The sequence below is a fragment of the Pinus tabuliformis genome, chromosome 9, assembly GCF_031772625.1.
Source record: "Pinus tabuliformis cultivar Carrire ecotype Pingquan chromosome 9, CPIR1, whole genome shotgun sequence".
In the NCBI taxonomy this organism is placed as follows: Eukaryota; Viridiplantae; Streptophyta; class Pinopsida; order Pinales; family Pinaceae; genus Pinus; species Pinus tabuliformis.
This window is the reverse complement of record NC_142307.1, coordinates 650,905,236-650,929,760: the sequence shown is the minus strand read 5'-3', so window position 1 is coordinate 650,929,760 and position 24,525 is coordinate 650,905,236. Positions and strand designations below refer to the sequence as shown.

Sequence of the window (24,525 nt, the reverse complement as noted above, 5' to 3'; positions counted from 1 at the left end):
GTAGATTGTTTTTAATACTAAGTGAATTTATTGTTCTAGATATTTCTATCTAACACACATAAACATAATATGTTGAATGAAGGCTTTCAAGCTATTTTTGAAAAGTATCAACTGTAACTAATATAATGTAATGAGAAAAATATCAGAGTCGAAGAAAGTAATACATGAGAGCTAAGAAAAATTGAAAGAAAAACTAATTTAAAATTAGTAATATTAGTAATATATGTCAAGCATACTATTATAGGATTTATCATTCACATGTGTTTCCTTCCAAGGTGTTTAATACTTCAAATGGTGAAACAAAATTTAGATGTGAGAACATAAGGGTTTTTCTTTATTTTTCTAATGAAAAATGAACAACCACCAAAGAAGATGTACAAGCAACATGCATAACATAATAGGTAACCTTTTACTATCCCTAGCAAAACATAATTAATTTTTTTTGCATCTAGTTGCCTAGGGATACCATAGTTCTCCACACAATGTACCCAGATATGATTTATAAAGCACTTGTACAATCGACAATTTGTATAGAAAACCATAAAAGGAATATACTACATAATTAAATCTCCACATGTAACCTCAAAAGAACATGTTCTAGTAATGTAAGTGTGAGCAGTCAAAGACTCATTAAGAAGAAAGACAAACATTTCTAAAGTGTATTTGGTGAGAGTTATAAACCCCAACTCGTAAGCTTTTCACACCAAAAAGGGTTCTTGGTCAAAACATTAAGTTATGAAAATTAAAGAGAAATATAACTAATTAAAAATAATCCACTCAATTAAAATATAGCATCTATCATCACTTATTTTTATTATACTTTATTAATATCCTAACTAAAACCGTAAAAAAATTAAATTACATTTATAATACAAAACCATGAGTACACACCTTGTACAAAACTTGTTTTCGACTTTAGCAATATTTTCATTTAGATAAAATTATAAAATCATATAATATGTCATGGAGAAGGTCAGATAATCTCATTCCTTCATTTACAAAAGCTAAAATTATATTAAAGCTTTTTCTAATATTTAATATTTGTTTTTCACATTACAAGAATCACGGATGTTAAAAAAAACAATTGATTTAAAGGTTTTTGGATAATATTTCTAATTACAAAAGTCAAAATTATATTCAAAGCTTTAAAATTAGTTTTACGCATTGTAGGAATCATGGATGAAAAACAAAAAGCCGTTGATGATATTTTGTATGTTTTGTATATCATATGATGTTATGCGATTAAAAGTGATTTAATAAATAATTAAATGTTTTGTATACTTTGATATATGTTATGAATTTTTATGAACGAGATCTGAATTATTATTATTTTTATGAGCGTCGATTCCCGGAATCGACGCTCCGCCCCTCGGGCGGGGCGGGGCGGCACGGGGGTGGCACTGCGCGGGCAGCGCCACCCCCGGGCCGCCCCGCCCCGCCCGAGCGGCGGAGCGTCGATTCCTGGAATCGACTCTCCGCCTGTCGTATAATCCAATTCAATTTAAAATGAGAGATTTGGTTTCAACCTGCTCGTTGGTGGATTGCTTACTTCGAAACACTGGGAAAAGGCAGTTCCACATGATGCTTGGGTGGCCGGAGACGATGTTGTTCCAGTATGCAAAGCCATTTTGGAGGCCTTTAGAGATCTGGGCAACCGGGGAAATCGCCAGAAGACGTGTTAGATAAATCATGGGAGCCCAGGAGTTACCTTGGTGTGCACCCAAAGGCAATGAGAACTTTGGCCCGCCATATATAAAAGGTCTGGAAGTGAACATTCTAGACATGGGTAGAATATTTTGATTGATTTTTTCTCATGATCCATGTAAATACATGTTTTGATTTTAAAAGCTCTATTCCTTTTTGTACAAAGCTCTGGTGATATGATTTTGATTTTAAAAGTTCATCCTTTCTCCTACAAAGCTTTGATTTTTAAAGTTCATCCTTTTTCTTAAAAATCTATGTGGATGTGTTTATGGAAAACATGCTTAATGGATAAACAAGTCGGACATACTTATAAAGAAATACGACTATTGTTCATTAGATATTTTCTCCTAAACTAGAAACATCATAACTTCAATCCAAAAAACTCTGTCTGGTTTATATTCTCATCTTGAATTTAATTCTAGACCCTGCATTTATATAATATAATCACAAAATAATTATTTCTACGTCCTTCATTTATGTCATATAATCACAAAATATAAAAAAGGAATGTTGGATCTGCAATGGAGATTTTAAAATTAATAACAACATCCATTTTATGAAGCAATCATTCATTGTAAATCAAGCTCTGCCCACTTTGGGTATCGAACTTGCTAAATGAATGAATAATTATTATGAGACCATTGTTCTATTATAAAAAAGAATTACATAGGAACAAGCTATATTGGATCTCTGTGTATAACGTAAAAATATTTCAACTGTAAGACTGAACATGCATATGAATAACTTAGTTGTTGATGAGTTAAGATCACAACGTTTTCAATGTTTTTTTTCGGTCAAAGAGGTTCTTTGACATATTTTCCTCAACTTAACTATGAGATAAACATGTATAAGAATACTACGCAAGTTCATATAACCCTCAAGTGGAAAGATAAAGAAATTTTCTTCAAATGAAAATTGCCTCCCAAGACAGATTAATCCTTTTCTTCACATGATTTTCTATTTCAATGAAGACACATGAAGAGTTTGCAGCAGCAACAGACGAGAAATCTCACATAAAAGAACATTTACCACTTCAAGAATATTGCCCACTAGAGTGTCAAATGAGTTCACAGTTCACACTGCAAAAGTTATGTGGCTAAGGAATTGCCACATTGTCAAAGTGATAAACCTTTTATTAGCTAGTTATATACTTCCATGTGCTGTAGAAAATAAAGCCGTAGGAAATAATAAACATAATCATTCGAAGTGGATAAAATTCGAATCTGCAAACGATCACACAAAAAAGCATGGTATAAATAAGTTTATATTGTAAGGAAAATGTAATGCATCAATTTATTGCTTCGTTCCTTTGAGAAAAATCAAGCAGTCCAGGCGGGCAGCCCCACCCCAGGCCGCCCCGCCCCCAGGGCCGCCCCGCCTCGCCCGAGGGGCGGAGCGTCGATTCCCGGAATCGACGCTCCGCCTGTCGTATAATCCAATTCGATTTAAAATGAGAGATTTGGTTTCAACCTGCTCGTTGGTGGATTGCTTACTTCGAAACGCTGGGAAAAGGCAGTTCCACTTGATGCTTGGGTGGCCGGAGACGATGTTGTTCCAGTATGCAGAGCCATTTTGGAGGCCTTTAGAGATCTGGGCAACCGGGGAAATTGTAGCATTACCATCTCATCAATCAGGTACATCACTCGAGTCTTCTGGCGATTTCCCCATGTTAATCACTATGTTTTCTATGCAGAATATTTAATGCCAGCATCGTAGCTGTATTTATATTAGAATGCAGATATTTATGTTTAGAAATTTTTAATACAACATGCATGCAATTCTGGATATTCTTGTAGTTGAAGGAAAAATATTTATTCAAGAGTTTCCAAGATGTTATGTTCTCTATTGGGGAAGATGATTAGATGCGATATATAAAGAAAATATATGCTGCAATTTTATTGTAATGGTTCGATGTTTACGCCATAGACGTTGACTTCAAGGGTGAAAACACTGGCATTCCCAAATTGTCACCATTCTTTACATATTGATTGCAGGGCACGCCTCATCACAAAGAATATGTGGAGAAATGTTATAGCACAGGTATGTATTCACTTGCCTTTGGGTTGTGAATAAGAAATCCAGTATTATTTCGAAACATAATAGTGAAAAAGATTCAAGTATTATCTCAAATCATAATAGTTAGTAAAGAATTTTAAGATGCATTGATGGCTCTTGAAAAATTGCAGGCTTTGTTCCAAGTTACAGTCCTCCTTATATTCACATTTAAGGGGAATGACATTTTAAAGTTGAAGCATGATAGTACAGGCCGTGCAGACAAAGTGAGAAACACCGTAATTTTTAATGCCTTTGTATTTTGCCAAGTAAGTTCACAGATTCAATTCTTATTAGTGTTTCTTTGCTTTCAGTGTTTTTCTTTCTGCAGATGTTCCAAAAGGATAATCTCTTTCTTGAAATAGCTTGTCCAAACAGAAATCCATGATTTTACTTGTTTTATTACGTTGGTTTGATTGTTTTTAAATGGTAACCTTAGCAGATATTCAATGAATTCAATTCATTTTTAAAGGGTAACCTTAGCAGATATTCAATGAATTCAATTCAAGGAAACCAGATCAGAAGAACAACTTTGAAGGACTATTTTCAAGCTATTTATTCATGGGAATAATAAGCATTACGCTTGTTCTTCAGGTAAGAAGCAACTTAATTCCCAATGTTATTAAGCTTAGAGGCTCACTTTACAGTCCAGTATGATGTGTAACCTTGTTCGTCTATCATTGAAGTTGAAATTTTGCTATGCCCCCAAAATAAAAATTTAAAAAAAAAATTATAAATTAAAATAATTAAAAATTTGTACGTGAACAAATTGGATCCCTCTAAGCTTATGTTAGATAGATCTATGCTAGTGGTGTTGATGGCTGTTCTTTCATAATAATTTGCTAACAAACCCTTGGTAGGCAAATTGCTTGAAACTAAGGATGAGGCAGGCATTTGACACAGTGTGTTACCAAACCAACATCAAATTTAGAATTCACCTAAATACTTAAACTTTGAATTATGTTGGTCTTTCATTTTATTTTGTTACTCTTATAAGCTTTACCAAAAAGTTGTATTGATTTGCAGGTTTTGATGGTTGAGTTTGCTGGGAAATTTGCATCAACTACTCCCTTGGACTGGAAAAAATGGATTCTCTGTATTGTAATTGGTTTTATAAGGTTTGAAATCTGAACCCCTTGTTTATGTTGTAATTGATGGGTATTTCATTGCTTTCATGTGCTCTTCCATGTGCTCTTCCATTCTTGTAGATTGATTGACTTTAAATAATAACTTTGTGTAAATTTGTGAGACAGATTGACTTTAAATAAAATAATAACTTCGTGTAAATTTGTGAGACAGTTGGCCTCTGGCGGCCATTGCAAAATTCATTCCTGTGGCTACAATCTTGGATTACCTCGGACGAAAGAAATCTTCTTCAGGTAACTCATTACGCCGGCCTAGATCTCAGTAAGGCTATAGTTGTATCATTATTTGATGACAAAATTCTCGTAATTTCACTCGTTGATGTTCTGTGTAGATTGCTTGATTTAAATAAATATATTTAATATATTTTAGGTTGAGAGCCTGAATGGCTCATTGAATTTTTCTGGCAGAACACAGGTCAAATTCCGGCAGAAGAGCTGAAGTGAATAGAGTGCAAAGTCCTCATGTTGAAATAATATGAGAGCACGTTATCAATAATTTTTTCGCGGATATTACATCGCCGCGAGATAATGAAGTGCACGAGGACCAAAATGAGGCAGATAGATCTGAACGCCACTTCTAGATATACTCTGGAGATGTCAGCTTTTCTTGTAAAAATGGGAGCTTTTCTTGTAAAAATGGGAAATCGCCAGAAGACTCGAGTGATGTACCTGATTGATGAGATGGTAATGCTACAATTTCCCCGGTTGCCCAGATCTCTAAAGGCCTCCAAAATGGCTCTGCATACTGGAACAACATCGTCTCCGGCCACCCAAGCATCAAGTGGAACTGCCTTTTCCCAGCGTTTCGAAGTAAGCAATCCACCAACGAGCAGGTTGAAACCAAATCTCTCATTTTAAATCGAATTTTCCCAGCGTTTCGAAGTAAGCAATCCACCAACTAGCAGGTTGAAACCAAATCTCTCATTTTAAATCGAATTGGATTATACGAGGGGCGGAGCGTCGATTCTGGGAATAGACGCTCCGCCCCTCGGGCGGGGCGGGGCGGCCCGGGGGTGGCGCTCCCGCCTGGACTGCTTGATTTTTCTCAAAGGAACGAAGCAATAAATTGATGCATTACATTTTCCTTACAATATAAACTTATTTATACCATGCTTTTTTGTGTGATCGTTTGCAGATTCGAATTTTATCCACTTCGAATGATTATGTTTATTATTTCCTACGGCTTTATTTTCTACAGCACATGGAAGTATATAACTAGCTAATAAAAGGTTTATCACTTTGACAATGTGGCAATTCCTTAGCCACATAACTGTTGCAGTGTGAACTGTGAACTCATTTGACACTCTAGTGGGCAATATTCTTGAAGTGGTAAATGTTCTTTTATGTGAGATTTCTCGTCTGTTTCTGCTGCAAACTCTTCATGTGTCTTCATTGAAATAGAAAATCATGTGAAGAAAAGGATTAATCTGTCTTGGGAGGCAATTTTCATTTGAAGAAAATTTCTTTATCTTTCCACTTGAGGGTTATATGAACTTGCGTAGTATTCTTATACATGTTTATCTCATAGTTAAGTTGAGGAAAATATGTCAAAGAACCTCTTTGACCGAAAAAAAACATTGAAAACGTTGTGATCTTAACTCATCAACAACTAAGTTATTCATATGCATGTTCAGTCTTACAGTTGAAATATTTTTACGTTATACACAGAGATCCAATATAGCTTGTTCCTATGTAATTCTTTTTTATTGTAGAACAATGGTCTCATAATAATTATTCATTCATTTAGCAAGTTCGATACCCAAAGTGGGCAGAGCTTGATTTACAATGAATGATTGCTTCATAAAATGGATGTCGTTATTAATTTTAAAATCTCCATTGCAGATCCAACCTTCCTTTTTTATATTTTGTGATTATATGACATAAATGAAGGACGTAGAAATAAATATTTTGTGATTATATTATATAAATGCAGGGTCTAGAATTAAATTCAAGATGAGAATATAAACCAGTTAACGGCAGAGTTTTTTGGATTGAAGTTATGATGTTTCTAGCTTAGGAGAAAATATCTAATGAACAATAGTCGTATTTCTTTATAAGTATGTCCGACTTGTTTATCCATTAAGCATGTTTTCCAGAAACACATCCACATAGATTTTTAAGAAAAAGGATGAACTTTAAAAATCAAAATCATTTTTAAAATCATGTTTTCTAGAAGCATATTAGCAAAGCTTTGTAGGAGAAAGGATGAACTTTTAAAATCAAAATCATATCACCAGAGCTTTGTACAAAAAGGAATAGAGCTTTTAAAATCAAAACATGTATTTAAAGGAATAGAGCTTTTAAAATCAAAACATGTATTTACATGGATCATGAGAAAAAATCAATCAAAATATTCTACCCATGTTTAGAATGTTCACTTCCAGACCTTTTATATATGGCGGGCCAAAGTTCTCATTGCCTTTGGGTGCACACCAAGGTAACCCCTGGGCTCCCATGATTTATCTAACATGTCTTCTGGCGATTTCCCCGGTTGCCCAGATCTCTAAAGGCTTCCAAAATGGCTCTGCATACTGGAACAACATCGTCTCCGACCACCCAAGCATCAAGTGGAACTTCCTTTTCCCAGCGTTTCGAAGTAAGCAATCCACCAACGAGCAGGTTGAAACCAAATCTCTCATTTTAAATTGAATTGGATTATACCACAGGCGGAGCGTCGATTCCGAGAATCGACGCTCCGCCCCTCGGGCGGGGCAGGGCGGCCCGGGGGTGGCGCTACGCGGGCAGCGCCACCCCCGTGCCGCCCCGCCCCGCCCGAGGGGCGGAGCGTCGATTCCCGGAATCGACGCTCATAAAAATAATAATAATTCAGATCTCGTTCATAAAAATTCATAACATATATCAAAATATACAAAACATTTAATTATTTATTAAATCACTTTTATTCGCATAACATCATACGATATACAAAACATACAAAATATCATCAACGGCTTTTTGTTTTTCATCCATGATTCCTACAATGCGTAAAACTAATTTTAAAGCTTTGAATATAATTTTGACTTTTGTAATTAGAAATATTATCCAAAAACCTTTAAATCAATTGTTTTTTTTAACATCCGTGATTCTTGTAATGTGAAAAACAAATATTAAATATTAGAAAAAGCTTTAATATAATTTTAGCTTTTGTAAATGAAGGAATGAGATTATCTGACGTTCTCCATGACATATTATATGATTTTATAATTTTATCTAAATGAAAATATTGCTAAAGTCTAAAACAAGTTTTGGAATATAGTTTTAGTGTCCGTAAATCGAATTGGATTATACGACAGTCGATGACATATTATATGATTTTATTTCATGAGCTTCGAATTTAACGTTGTGTCGATGATTTCATATATAAATTCAATATCATTATACAATTGTACAAGAACAATAATCTAAACAAAAGTACTTCCACCTGTATCGGGCCATATATGACGTCCCAAACTATATGCAAATATTTTTCCATCCAGCTCTATAGTATTTTAATGCAGAAGAGTATTGATTCTAATTAGACCTACAACCCTCCAAAAATATTTACTAAAAAAATTCATTTATTAGGCGTCCATCCAATTGAGTGACTATCCAAATCCAATTGATATAGCGGCAAAATTCACCTACATTGATAAATCTATTTCTAGGGTTCTATCATATGTCACAAACCAAACTCCCAAATATTGACATTTTGTCCATGATTTCATCGATATATTCAATATCTTCATTTGATTGTACCAAACAATAATTTAAACAAAAGTAAAAGTAGACACAATATGGCTTCACAACAATAATTTAAACAAAAGTACAAGTAGACATAATATGGCTTCACAAACTATATGATAATATTTTTCCATCCATGTCTATAGTATTCTAATGCAGATGCCCTTTGCTTCTAATTAGACCTAGAGCCTTCCTCCAAAAGAAAGTATTAAAAAACTCCATTTATTATTAGGTGTCAGTCTTCTCACACCAACATAAATTTTAGTGCCATAAGATTGGGACCTAATAAATGAACCTTTGTAACACATTCGTTGGAGAAAGGCTGTGAATCCCTATGTTTATGGGTTATTTAATTTTTATAGGTGACGGTCATATCATCCATTAAATCTGAGCAGGTCTTCCAGGAATATATATCCAATAGTATTTTACAAAAGACCTAGACCCGATTGTAACTTTGGTTATCGGAACTTCCCAGCAAGAAATTCAACGGTTGACCTTGCAGTTTGTTCTCGGATGGCCCGAACATACAGTCTGGTTAAGGATGCATTAAGAGATTCTTTCACAGCATTCCTAAATATTAAAAGATTCACTGACAACTTTCCTCCTAGATATTCACAGCGTTCCTCCCTGAAACGTCGTAAAAGACTCGTTCACAGCGTTCCTTTCGTTTAAGAGATGTATTAAAAGGTTCATCTATTGAGTGCAGGGTATTATTAATGAACTCTTATCACGTTTCATATGAAAGTATTCATATATCCATTCTATGCTATTATATTGTAGAAAGAGTGATCTAGGGTGCCAAATCCATGGTATATATATATATATATATATTCGCCATATCTTCCACTACTTATTGGCAGGTTTCCGGATGGATGAACATTTCAGAGCTTTCACACATAGATATGGTGTAGGTAGTCAAATATTATGATTAGAGTATGCAATATCAAGCTCAGTAATTTGAAGGTGCTTATTAGATCTTTCTGGGCGTGGGGGGCGGGTGGAAAATAAAAAAAATCTAGTCTAAATTACCCTTTGTTATATTCATTGAATATTAAACTTAGGCAGGGGGCGGGTGGAAAATAAAAAATATCTAGTCTAAATTACCCTTTGTTATATTCATTGAATATTAAACTTAAAGTTTTCTGCCAAAATAATGAGTAAAAGTCATTGATTCCCAATTTATTATAATGCATCATCAATTGTGCTTTGTAATAATTTTTAGAACATTGGTGTTCTCAAGTATCATGCATTCATTGGCACAATAATTTTTTAAAATATTATCTCATGGTGTTTTTTTATGTCCTGGAGCACCACCAGTAGTGCATCATAGAAATTAAGGGCACATCAATACAGCCATGAAATTTGTTTATTAATGTACTTAAGATCTATTGGAGCATTGTTAAAGGTGCATTACTACATTTAATAATAATAATTGACCGACAATTGCAGGAAATTTTAACTCAATAACGAGTTAAGATGTACCAAATCACCATAAATGGTATGTCCTTTCTTTCTAACTATACTAACAAGCATAATAAACCAACAATATGCTCTATATATTAACCCATTGTACATAGTGTGGCTCGTAAAAGCATCAATGATCACTGCGAGTTGATTCACCACATGGAATTTTTTTTGAAAATAATGAAAAGACAAACAAGTTAAAGAACAATTTTAAATTTTAAACCACTAAATACGTAGAGTGGGGGATAACAATCAATTTACTTGGTCCCTTTTTCATTCAAATAAGTATGGTTATATTATGGTTAGTGTGTAGAGAAAAAATATATAAAAAAAATTAGTATTGTTTGCAAAAATCCACCATGGAAGTAGAGAGGAACTCTTCGCTTCAAGACGACAGAGATTCTAAAAAGGTTGTTACCAAAAGGAACAACGTTGACATGGGAGTCTGCTGAAACCAGTCGTAGATTTAGAAGACTTTTGAAACCTGGAATGTTGGGCATGCATGTGAACTCAGATGGGGCACTAGTTGATGAAAGAGAAGAATATGGAACATCTTCGTCAACATCCAGTCACTCATTTGAAGATGTGAATTCTGATGGTGTGCAAGAAAATATGAGTGATTTTGAATAATTGTTTAAGATAGTTTGTATAACTGATGTATGCATCGTATCTTCAAATAAAATTAATGTTTTCCATATTTTGTTAAATGAGAAGTTATGAAGCATTTTTATGTTGTTGAATTATGTCTTAAGTATGATAAATTTTATTGTTTAAATATCTACAATGCAATATCAAATTAGAGATATAATGTCTGTTTTATTCAGTATACAAATAAATACTTGAATTCATTCAGTCATATAATTTGTTCATAATGTCATGTTTTTTTAGTTTTATAGTTGAAAAAATTTCAATTTCTTTTGTATCTAGCATGTTGTGGTTGAAAACATGTTAAATTTATACTTAGACAAGAAAAATGATATTCTACCAGAAACATTAATGTGTTTTTTCCTTAAAATTTAACTTTGTTTGAGACATAAAAAATTGGTTTTATTAGCATTTTTTAAAATGTATGAAAATTGACCCTAAAAAAAAAAATCATTATTCCAGTATCAACACTTTCGTTCTGAAGCTATATTTTGCAGGAAAATTTCGTAGAAAATTTCGTAGTCACTGCCATTTTTAAAACAGCCGCAAAATTGACACCTAAAAAAAAAAACATCGTTCCAGTACACACACTTTTCGTTTTGAGCACTGTTTTTGTGGTTTTTTTGAGGTTTTTGGGCCAGAGTTCCCGTTTTGAGTTTATAGTTCCCGTTTCAAAGTTTACATTGTTCAAATGGGAATCTTGGTGATGACAGCTGTAGAAGGGTCGAAGTTTGGAAACCAGGGGGTGAGAAAAAGCCCAGCTGAGCCCCAGAACCAAGGGCCTCCCATTAAGGCCTTTTGGTAATCTTCATTTAAGTCAAAAGCCACAATGAAGAATCCTTTTGAACATAAGTAGATCTTGCTTTTTTTAGTCCAATTGGTATGGATCCATTGTTATAGATCTGATGTGCGAGGCCAGAGCCCATTAAATATTCATATGAGTGCGGATTCTGCAAAAAGCTCATAGCGATGGTCAATCCCAGGATGAGAGAGATTGATGGAAGGAATTTCCTCTGATTTGTCTACCAGAAAAGGCTTTGGAGCCCCAGATGGATGGGCTGCTGTCGAAGAGGGTTGTGAATGGGCAGCGTCTTTGGGGACTGCATCTTTATAAGAGAAAGAAGGGGTAGAGGAGGTCTGCCTAAAGGAACCACCTCTCAAACAAAAGGTAGCCACAATAGAAGCGTCCCTATGAATGTTGTAATAAGAGGAAGGGGATTCATAAGTTTCTTACCCCTGTATAGCAATCTGAGGTAAGAGGAGGGGATCCCCAACCAGCGTTCAAGATTTTGCAAGAGATACTACACGAGATCTGTTGCGCGTGCCCATTGCATTGTCATCTTGCCCGAGAGATTGACTTGGATCTGAAAAGCATTTGATTCTTCATGCAGATCTGGTTCAGATCTGGCCCCTGCTACCGAGCTCCAACAGGTCGAGGTTTTCTTAGTACCATGGCGAGGATAGGGAGGGGTTTTCTCCTGAAATACATTCACAACTGTAGGCCCAACAGCAAGCGTGCCACCACAACTTGTAGTCTTGGGTGCTACTGCTTGAGCCGACGCCTCAAGAAAAGGCTCCAGCCATACGCGTTCGCTGTGATCATTTCTTGCCTCCGCCGACCCATCTGTATCCCCTGAACGCGCCCTTGATCTCCTTGAGGAGGACTCCCCTCGTTCCCCAGAATACTCTCCTCGCTCCACAAGATTTACCTTCTCTTCCTACACTAGGGCTTGAGCCGAAACACGTTGTTCTATTCCAGAACCAGGCACTTGACTTTCTTTCGGCACCGATCCAAAGCTGCAAAGGGGTTTCCTTGACCGATGGAGCCACGAGCCAAGTCCACTGCCCTCACAGATAAATGAAGTCGCACTGCCATGATTCTTTAGAGAAACTTCTCCTATGCACTTGGCTACCATTTTTCTTCGAACTTCGAACTATTTCCTATTAAATAACAATATTAATAATATATAATTTTTTTATTTTTTATTTTGATTAAATAAATAATAATATTAATATTAGTAAATAAATATTTATAATTTTATTCTTCATATTAAATAAAGATTAAATTCAAATTATTGAAATTTAAATTAATTAAAGAAATTTTGAATTTTTTTAAACAAATATATATTTATATATATATATATATATATATATATAATATTATATTATATTATATTATATTATATTATATTATATGATAAGAATTATAAATAAAATTTAATATATTAAATGTTAAGAGAGTATTTTAATCAAATATGAGAATTTATTTTAAAACTTAAATTTAAATTAGGTATTAAACTGCACCACATGAATTTATATTTATATATATGTTAAATATATTTCATAATATATAAATAAATATTTATAATGATATTAATTAAATAGTTTTTAGAATAATAATTTACAATTTTATTTAATAATAATAAAAAAAATTATTATTATTTAACAATAATCATATATATATATAGATTTCATGTGTGTGAATTAAAGTTATGAAAAAAATTAGATATATTTTTAATATTTATTATGTTTATATATATAAAAATTAATTTGATAAATAAAAATTCAAAAATAATATTTTACTTATACTTAAAAGGAACTTTACTTGGCTTTGAGAATTTTGTGATATAAAGTGATATAAATTCTCTACTAACAAGGCCAACCACGTGAAGGTGGAAGTTCATTTGGCCCCTCCCCGTCAATGCTAATTTATGGTTATACTACTATTTCACTCATCACTCCCCCAACCCCACCTCCTATTTCATTTTCTTATATAATAGATTAAAATTCATTTCTGCTTATATAATATTACTATTTCACTCAACACTCCCAATCCCCGCATTTAATTTCTTGTTCAATAAATTTAAATTGAAAATACACATCAAATTTTGATCATTACATAAATATTATTGCAAATACAAAAAGATGTCATCTCAAATTTTTCTCATTCTCACACAAATTTTCACATTCCAAGCATATACACAATCACAATGAAAAAATTACAAATAAACAAACAACCCAATCAAATAACAACCATGATTACATTAAAAAGTATTATAGATATACAAGCATCACATTAAATTTTCATCATTCCATTAAAAAATATATAGATACACAATTACTCAAACATGATATCGGATTTTCACCATTACATTCAAAAACATTGTAAATAAAGAAACATATAAACATTCCTTTAGAATTTATTACACACAAGATTGTAAATACACAAACAAATGTGATCAAGAATACAAACACAGAATCAGAAATGCATACAAGCACATACTGAAAAATGCATACAATCAAGAGTACAAATACACATACAATTAATAGTACAAACAGACAATGAAGAGTACAGTTCAAGTTTTAATCACCATTACATTCAAAAATATTGTGAATACAGAAACATATAAACATTCCTTTAGAATTTATTAAACACAAGATTGTATATACACAAACAAATGCAATCAAGAATAAAAACACACAATGAGAAATGCATACAATCAAGTATACAAACATATACTAAAAAATACATGCAATCAAGAGTACAAATACACATACAATTAATAGTACAAACACACAATCAAGAGTACAATTCAAGTTTTAATCACCATTACATTCAAAAACATTGTAAATATAGAAACATATAAACAATGATTTAGAATTTATTACGCACAAGATTGTAAATACACAAACAAATGTGATCAATAATACAAACACATAATAAAAAATGCATACAATCAAGTATACAAACACATCTTGGAAAATGCATACAATCAACAATACAAATACACATACAATTTATAGTAGAAACACACAATCAAGAGTACAATTCAAGTTTTAATCATTACAAACAAGATTGTATGTACAAAAATAACACAAACATAAGAAGCATTACAAATACACAAACATTCAAACGTCAAAAGCATTGCAAATACACAAGAATACAAACATCCCATCAAAATCATCTTATTACACACATAAATTTATAAATACTACAAACACCGCATATCAAATATTGATCATCATACACACAAGCTTGTAAATATACAAACATACAAAATTATTGTAGACATTAAATCAAGCCATGTGCTAAATAAAATCCACACACATTTCAAAGTACATATCAAACATGTCATCCACATTCATTATAAATGCACAACTATGTAAATAATTCCCAAACAACAACCATTCTCATACACAATCACAAATATACATCAATTAATGAACATCACAAAAAGCATTGCAAAAAGATACATTGAACATTACATATCAAATTTTGATCATCACACAAAAAAGGTTTTGAATGTAGAAACATAATATAGAAACCAAGGACCAAGCATCAATAAAGAAAATTCTCATACATTTCAAAATACATATTCACATGTCACACATTCATTGTAAAACACAATCATCTAAATGAAACTCAAATAACAATCATTACACAAAATTTTGCATTTAAATTCATACAAACAATTTCATTTTTTCATTTAAACTCAATAGACATACATTTTTTTTGCAATTAGCACACACCAATCAATGTACATACAATAAAGACATACAACTTGATCATACACAAATCCAACCACTAAATGAAACTCAAACAACAATCATTAATACATGAAATTATGTGTGTAAATTCATCATCACAAAGTAATAGAAAAACACATCAATCAATGTATACAATAAAAACATACAACTTGATCATACAAAAATTCAATCACTCAATAGGCATACAAATTTTTTTGCAATTAACACACACCTACCAATGAATGTACATACAATAAATACATACAACTTAATCATACACAAATCCAACCACTAAAGAAGCATCCAAAAATTGTGCAATTATCACAAAACCCATGGTTGGAAAAATACTATATTGATTAAATCAAATGCATATACATAACTTCAAGTTGATTTAAGATTTTAAATTTTCAGTTAAGATGTTATAATTATCTATATTGATGCATTATTTGATACTTTTAATTTACAATCTATTAAACTAAAACTATCTAGTTCTAAAATAAAGAAATAAAAGTAAATGAAAAAGTAAAGTGGAGAGAGGGACACAAACCCTTTGAGGATAGCCATGGTCCATCCTCAAGAGCAATGAGAAAGGGCTTTTAGCCCTTTCAAACAAAATAATACTTTTTATTATGGTGTTTTTAGAGTAATTACATAATAAAGATGAAAAATAAATGAATGCTAGTTTATTTTGGGTCATGATAACATAATGAATTCATAATGACATGTAGATATTTCATCTATCCTAACATGCTTGTATATTCTTCATGTCTTCTTTATCATCTGCCAAAAAAACAAAAATTATCAAAATTTACTGGTCATCTATGCATTATCTTTAAAGTAGCAAAAGCTTTATGGATCGAATTCAATATTTTAGGCGAAGTGACAGACCTAATTTGATAATTGAAAGGAAATGAATACACTGAAAGCACATATCAAGCTTTGAATTTACCTTTGCACCATTTACTCTAAGCTCTTTTTCTTCAACCATGATATGCCCATGGAACACAAGACATCGTACTCCCATATAGCCTACAACCCATTTAGACATACTCATCAAATTAAAAAATACAATCAATTAAATGAAAATTGCAACATTGAGTTTGACTATTTTGGAAACTGGGAGTAGAAGAATAATTATTTTTTCTCACCAATAAAAAAAATGAAAACACAGAAATTTATTATCAAAATCATTTTTTCTCACTGATAAAAAGAAATGAAAATACAACCATAAATAGATTTATTATCAAAACCATCACAACTATTCCTATAATTCTATTTATTATCATAATAATTATCACAGCTATCACTGTAAATTATAAGTGAACAATAGTCAGTTAAGGAAATGCAAGGTTACACCCGTTGCCCTTTTTCCTTGTACTTAGATTCAACGTCCACGGATGTACAAGGAATGATCTGGACACTGCATTGGGAGACCAGGCAACCAGCCAACCGTAAGCACACTACTTTGTATTTATGCTGTGTAATATAATATAATATATTAAGTTTGCATGGATATATATATGTATTTATGCTGTGTCTCCACCACACACGTAAAGGTATAAAGGGTGTGCAAGTTCTCCAAAGGTATAAACGGTGTGCAAGTTCTCCACTACAGATGTGATTATTATGAAACAGATATATCCACCATTTTCTTCACCGGAAAAATAGGGGGAGAAATAGAAATTTATATGAATATGATAATAATAATGACAAACACTGAATGAGAGTGAGAGTGACCACTCAAAGCCTCTGGGGATCCCTACGTTCCTATTCATTTCCTTCACAACTGAGTAAACAAGTCAAACTGAGGGAGATGAAATAGAAAGTTACAAGAAGTCGAAAGTGAGGGAGACGAAATAAAAAGTTACCAGAAGTCGAAAGTGATGGGAGAGAAGAATCCAAATATAAACCTAGAAATTCAATCTGAGTAGTTAGGAAGCAGTGAAACATTTCAAAATGGCCCACGGCCTTGCAACTTGAGTTGGTACAGCAGCAAAAATAACACGGAAAGCCAAGCATACAGTCCCAAATCACGTGAACAATATATGATCGTTAACCATTGTTAAATGCTCTTTTATGTACATATTTTGATGACCTCAACAAATCTTAATGCCAGCAAAATATATCATAAAATAAAAATTTAAGAAGGATTAAATACAGAGAGAGCCGAGTATTTGAGAAAATTTACCGAATTATGAATCAAAGAAATAGTTATGGGGTTTTATGTACGGGCTAGTTTGGGGGTGGGTGAGATTGGATTATATACTGAGCCTCTCCATCAGTATGGAAGGTCTCTGGAGGGAGCTGAAGAGGATGAAGGGGTGACCCAACAGCTGAGCAGCCTCTGCATCAGTATGGAGGGTGTCTCGGGGAGGGGTGACCCTGAAGCAGCAAACGTCGTTGGAGGAGAAGGAGCTGATGGGTCCCCGTAACAAATTGCGCACTATCAGTATGTTTTCTGCCCGGCCGCCAGAAATGGGAAATGCCCAATAAAATAAAATACTCCAGATCAGTCTTACGTTCCACCATGCCTCTAGGGGTCGAATCTCTCTGGGCTCATATTTTGATGCAACTCTAGAGAAAATTTGAGCCACTAAGTTACACGTCCACACATGTGAATGTAGACAAAATTTGAGCAATTAAATTACATGTCCAATCCAACATAACCCAGAAATTCAATATAAACCAAAATATATTGAATCCAAATATAAACCCGGAGATTCAATCTGAGTATATATGGTATTGAGAAAATATGGAAGGGCATCTGGAGACCTGCAAGCAGAGGGATCTAAGCTATAGTTAGAGAGCCAGAGGGTAGGCAGCGGGCCCGGTGAAGTTTGAGTAATCGATTCCCAAACATCTGGAAGGAATACCCTCCCGAATCCAACCCCACCTCCTTAACAGGGAATGAAAATGGGAACGAAATAACCCATATGGATTTTTGGATAACAGGTAGGTTTCAGGCTTCATCTACTAATGATAAAATAATGAATCACTTGCAGAGCGTTGGTGGGGCCCTTGGATGTAATATGCTTAACCTAGAATAGCTAATGCAAATTGTATCAGTAATTCGGTGCAAAACCTGAGATAGCTAATGCAGAAATAATCCCTTGTATGGTTTACAAAACAGATAGCTAATGCAATCGACAATGACTTCAAAACAGAGTCGGTCAAGAAAATGATGTACCTCCGAAGGATGAATTCACATTGATAGTCATCATATTTGCAATGGTTACGGCCCTTAGATTCAATGTCTAGGAGAATGGTCGCTGCATTGGGAGACGATGCGTAAAATGAATGATGTGGCCGAGAAACCTAGCGTTAGTCCACCCCTCGATACCGCATACGAAGGTTTAATTACGCCCTCGGTAAGGGAAGGGTCGCCGTTAACTCCATCTTTTAACAGCTTCACAGGGTAAGGGAAATTCTCCTCCAGAAAAATGCTTCGACGCCAGCCATATTCAAAAGGCATGCCCGGTTTCTCTGGCTTTCTGTGGTTAAACAACCAGGTAACATGGATTCAGATGATCTAATTTAAAAAACCAAGAAACCGCCTCACCATGGATGCACAGAATTTAATTTTAAAAACCAAGAAACATGGATACAGAATATTTAATTTAAAAAACCAAGAAACTGCCTCACCATGGATGCAGAGGATTTAATTTTAAAAACCAAGAATCTGCAGAATCTGCAGAATAAAACGCTACCAGTGGCCATTATTCGACGATGGCCACCGCCCAGATCCAACCATGATATGGGCATGCCCTGTTTCTCTCCATTTAGGCGCAAAGTAGGGATCTATATTGCCGCCTCTCGCCAAGGATGCTGAAGATCTAATTTAAAAAACAAATAACAGTGAACATCAAAGTTTATTTACAGGAATCGAGCTATGCCAATGAAATTTCTAAACTCAAATTGATTCCGCTCTCATTTAACTAATCTTGTTTGCAACCCACAGCCCATAATCAGAGTGATCAATCCATACAGAGAGTTTGAAAATATATTTACAGGAATGCCTCATTTACCTGTCATCGAGTCGGATGCCACATTTAACTGTGATCCCTGGGCAGAATTGTCTTGATTCAATAATAATTGATGTGTTACCTCTGCCTCTCAGGGAACACAAGCATACCTCTGCCTCCACGTCTCAGAGAATACCACACCACCCAGACAGAGAGACACACCAAACAAATGACAAAAACAGACATAACAATAGACACCAGACCACATTCATGCACACATAACATTTGGAGCTCCAAACGCACGAGACGCACAGGACTAGACCACACAATGCAGGAAACTCTGAGAGGAGGAGGAGGAGAGGGTCTGCAATGCCAATGCCAATATGAATTCCAAAAATTGAGTTGAATTAAAGTAATCAACATCCTTGACCGTTGCGATAACTTGTTCGATAAGTAGGGTCACTTATCTCTCGCACTTTGCTATCACCAATTTTACTAGAGCGGAGGGCTGGGATTTGGTTATTTCTTACATGTTGATGCCAATTCTGTTTGCAACAGACGGCTCGGATTACCTATTACATGTTGATGTCAATTTTGTTTGCAACAGACGGCTCAGATTACCTATTAGATGTGGAAAGATGATGCAGCTTTCTTCACAGCTGCATAACAAAAGCACAATCCGGGTCATTGAAGCAAAAATAGTAATAAAAGCACAATCCATGTCATCTAACTAAAAATAGTAATAAAAGCACAATTTATGTCATTCCAATAAAATTAGTAAATCCAATTTTTAAAATAAATTGAAGCTAGTAAATCCAATTTTTAAAATAAATTGAAGCAATACTCACAAGTTCAAAATGTTTGATATGTTCCAACAATCAAAAATAGAATCCAATTTTTAAAATAAATTGAAGCAATACTCACAAGTTCAAAATGTTTGATATGTTCCAGTGCTCATCGTTGTGAGCGTTCATCTACTTGCTTTATAGTGCTCACACTTTTGCATGGAGATGTCTTTCTGAACACCGAGTCCAACTCCAATCCTCAACTTACTTCATACCATGCCCTAGTTAGCATCTTCTTCACGGTTCACCTCCTCCTATGGATATGAAGGTCATATTTTTTGCACAAGTGTTTCTGCAACAAATGATTAGCTTCGTCTTATTAGGAGGAAATTATATAACTGAACATCATGCCCCTACAACTATTCCATCCACTCTCATTTCAACATCCATTTTTCTAGTATCCAATAAGGTTATTCATGTCAGCTCTGTTCCTACAAATGATGACGTCTTTCACTAGAAAGAGTGTACAATCAATAAAAATTAGGGACAATTTATTTTCATCATGCCAAAACTCATCATACTTTGTCCGTAGTTCCTATTGGATTTAGTCCAAAATGTGATATATTTGTGTGTTATTTATTTTGTACTTTATGTCTTTTAGTTTATCTACCTTGTCGTGAATATTTCATTGGTGACTCGGTCAAACATGCTCACTCACCAAACTTTGCATCACATATTGTAACCCTTGGAGACCTGGTCAAGTATGATCACTCCCCACCATTTTTTCAAAAATATAACCACATAAAACAATAGTGTACACCATGTATGATTTGATGTTCTCCGTTTGGTAATTTCATTCTTCTTTCTTCTGTAAATATGTACAATGCAACGTACCTATACTCATATCAAATGGAAATAGAGGAAAATGTAGAAGGAAAATCCAAATTGACAAACCTCTCCATCTTTTGAAGTTTGTGAGTGATGTAGTATCTATTATAGATGGCTTTGTGATCTTGCACATAAGGTCTACCAAGGATTTTGCATGTGCTCTACATTGCATCCATATTATGACTTTAAACCTTCCACAACTATAAGTTGTAAGACCTCGACACTTATTGTGAATACCATTGTGTACTTGTCTTCCTTAACATAGGATTAGTTGGGAACTAATGTTTCCCACCTTCGAGTGCTGCTAATGGTCAATTCATAACCTTCTATTTGTTAAACTACTCACATTTTTATAATCTACGAAACAACTAGGTAGTTGGTAACAACTTGAAGCATGTTAAGATGAGCTTGTGTTAACACCGGTGTATGTATACCTACACACCATGTCTCAAAAGCACAAGTTGTTTCCTTTACCCCTTTGCTCAACTAGCAAAATTTTCTTCTCATGTTCCTATCATTTTTTCACAAAGATATCTACTACTTTTGCTACAAAATTAGTTCGCAATAACAATGATTGTCTTCCTACTCCACTTTTAATGCCTTTTTGTGGGCTTCTATAATTGGTTCTTTCCTTTCCCACATTTTCTCAAAATGTCGTTTACTAGTTTCTTAATGCCAAAAGCCCATATTCCCAAATGTAATCTTTGATATCTCAACACCTATATGTTGATGAAATAATAAAGAGACAAAATGCAGGAAACTCTAAGAGGAGGAGGAGGATAGGCACTGCAATGCTAATGCCAATGCCAATATGAAGTCAAAAATTGAATCGAATTATAGTAATCAAGATCCTTGACTGTTGAGATAACCTATTTGATAAGTAGTGCCAATTATCTCTCGCGCTTTTCTATCAAAAACTGCCAATTTTATTAAGAGCGGAGGGTTGGGATTACTACGCTAGTTCTCTTCATCTCTTAGATGTTGATGCCAATTATGTTTGAAAAACAAGGCTTGGATTGCACAATGTGGAATGATGCTCCAATGTTTATAGATAGACAACAAAAGATACGACTAGACAACCAAAGCACAATCCATGTCATCAAAGCAAAAATAGAATCCACTATAGTGTTGGTTAATTTTTTTAAAATAGAAGCATGTAGATATAGAAGAAGGGATAAAGCCCCTTTTCATGTCATCATGATGACATTTTCATATGTTATCTTAGGAATTAAATAATTGAACCGAATTTAAAAAAATCAAAGAGCCGTCATACTATATCAGTTTTCTCCTTTGATACGCACTATGTGTTATTCTATGTTAGTTTTCTCCTTTGATAAGGACTATGAGTTATCTCTTAGATGTTGCTATCATAGATTACCAATTCAGAGGGGAGGGTTGGGATTACAGTATGCTGAAAGATGCCCCAACCAATGGAGGATGTAGCCACCTTTTACAACCAAACATCAAAAGCAATCCCTTTTGCATAAAGTATATTTTAGGTTTGCTTTCTCACATTGACACAAAACTAACTTGAGTAAGTGAACATATTGCAAAGACAACTTAATCATATGCGTTGTCTAAACATTATTATGCCCAATACAAATTGATATTTACTCAAACTATTAATATATAATGGCTTTATTAAGTACGTTTATGCATGATTTCATTCATTTGGTATAATTTGAAGCATAGAACTATTTTCATGATGGACAACGTTTACATTGTTGGTGCTTAGGTACATAATGGGGAGAACATGTATGGTACTATGAGTTCGTTTACCCTATTCACTTACAAGTAAAAAAATTTGGCACAATAAACACTTTATATGATAGAGATGTTTGGTAGAATTCAATAAACTAATGGACACTTCATACAAATATATCCTAGAGCTGCTACAATTTCTTATATGGTTGCCCCCACCTGTGGGGATTCCTTTTCCCCTACGAGGAATTAGAGCACCTATGCTTATATTTGGATTAGATTAGGTGAAGAGAAATTAATTGGGATCAAGGAAGGTAGAAAAACTTGTTTTTAATTTATAATACCATTAAACATCTTATGGACAAGAGCTATGGTACAAAAAGGTCCTTTGAGTAAATGCAACCAATGAATATGGTCTGCCGATTAGGAGATTTAACTAGATTGGCTTCTCTTATTGCCTATGATTTGAAGCCCTCGCAAATGTTTCAAAAAACAAAGAGCATCTTGATGAAGTACGTAGAGGATGTAGACAATAAGGATGCCATCCTTCATGGCATTATATCATGGATTTGATGAGAAATCTAGTCATGTTTTAAATGTCTAGGTACACCATATTTTTAATGGAATTCTCAATTAAGTTGTAGTATTGTCAAAATTGAAAACATAAATTCTCGTCTTAGGATAATTTTTGTGCACAACCCAACTTGGTTCAAGTTTCAGGTCAAAGACTCCACATTTTGAGATGTGGATTCGACGAAGTTATATTCATCGTGTGATGTTTTAGGGGCTTTACAGTGGGTCAAAGACCCTTATTTTGTAACGGGTATTGGGTTTTAGTCATTGTTTTGTTGGATCCATGGTGTGTGGACCATGGTCTTGTAGTAAGGAAGCCTATTTAAAGAGGATGTAATACTTTGTAAAGAATATCAATCATGTAGTGATAGAAGATCAGAAGTGAATTATATTATGTGTCTTGGCTCTGTATTTTGGGAAGGCTCCATAGCCGAGTGCATGGAGGCCTGGAAGAGTCTACAGCTAAGTGCACAGACCACTTGTAGCTAGGTGCGCAGGTTGAAGAAGTATATGTATTGAAGATCTATAATAATAAAGAATAAGTTTGGGGAAATATTGTGTATGTTTCTGTGTTGTTGTTATTATTGTTATGCATGCTTTTTACTGAATTGCGTGAAACAATACAAGTTATATTGTTTTTTGTTATTTGATGTGACAAGAGTAATTTTGTAAAGTTAATAATCAACGTGGATTTATTCATGTACACGAAGTTATAGGAAGATAGAGAACATAAGTAAATACACGGATGTAAGAACATGCATATCCCTTTGGTTGCAGAAAACTGGTTCTATAACCTCCCATAACTGCTTTAGGTGAGATTGCGATCTGCTTGCAGGCCGTTTTCTAAAGAGATAGTGGTTCAGGGTTTTTTTGGTGCACAACACACTTTGAACCTGGGTCAAGCCCCCTAAAACCAACAAATGGTTATGTTGCCTTATTAGGCTGCACAGATACGCAATGGAATGGAATGCTATAATCTCACTACCGAAGAGGATGAAAATGATGTAGAAGCATTCAACCCAAGAGAAAATCATTGTAATTAAGTAGACATAGGCGGGTAATGTGTTTTAGGGAAATTAGTTTCCTAAGTCTCAAGGTTATGTAATATTTAGGCTTGTAAGTGATTTAATTAGATAATGTGAGATGCTTGTAAATGCTCTCAAATAAATGACAACATGAGCGGGAAAAAATGAAAAAAGAGTCTAAAGTCAAGTAGAACTCTTTAAGCAGTTCCATGATTCGAGGAACTAAGGAGAGCTCTTAGGAACTAAATGAAGATTAGAAGTGGACGTAGACGATAAAGGATTTAGGAGCCAGTTCAGTAGATTTAGGAGCTGAACTAGGATTAGTTCAACGAAC

The 24,525-nt window shown here is 34.0% G+C and overlaps 1 protein-coding gene across 1 annotated transcript; it reads left to right on the top strand.

Moving 5' to 3' along the window:
- Nucleotides 1–3,472: 3,472 nt before the first annotated feature.
- On the top strand, nucleotides 3,473–5,380 carry LOC149150341 (calcium-transporting ATPase 8, plasma membrane-type-like). Its single transcript, XM_089442766.1, has 7 exons — nucleotides 3,473–3,496; nucleotides 3,631–3,744; nucleotides 3,891–4,025; nucleotides 4,243–4,350; nucleotides 4,783–4,874; nucleotides 5,056–5,135; nucleotides 5,310–5,380. The coding sequence occupies exons 1-7, from the start codon at nucleotides 3,473–3,475 to the stop codon at nucleotides 5,378–5,380; spliced, it is 624 nt and encodes a 207-aa protein (XP_089298892.1).
- Nucleotides 5,381–24,525: the final 19,145 nt, after the last annotated feature.

What these genes read in the sequence shown, in the direction of transcription:
- LOC149150341 (XM_089442766.1), top strand. Translation starts at nt 3,473, where the DNA reads ATGCATGCAATTCTGGATATTCTT. An exon ending in ATTGTAATTGGTTTTATAAG is followed by an intron (nt 4,875 to 5,055) that starts GTTTGAAATCTG and finishes TTTGTGAGACAG; the next exon opens with TTGGCCTCTGGCGGCCATTG. An exon ending in ACGAAAGAAATCTTCTTCAG is followed by an intron (nt 5,136 to 5,309) that starts GTAACTCATTAC and finishes TTTTTCTGGCAG; the next exon opens with AACACAGGTCAAATTCCGGC.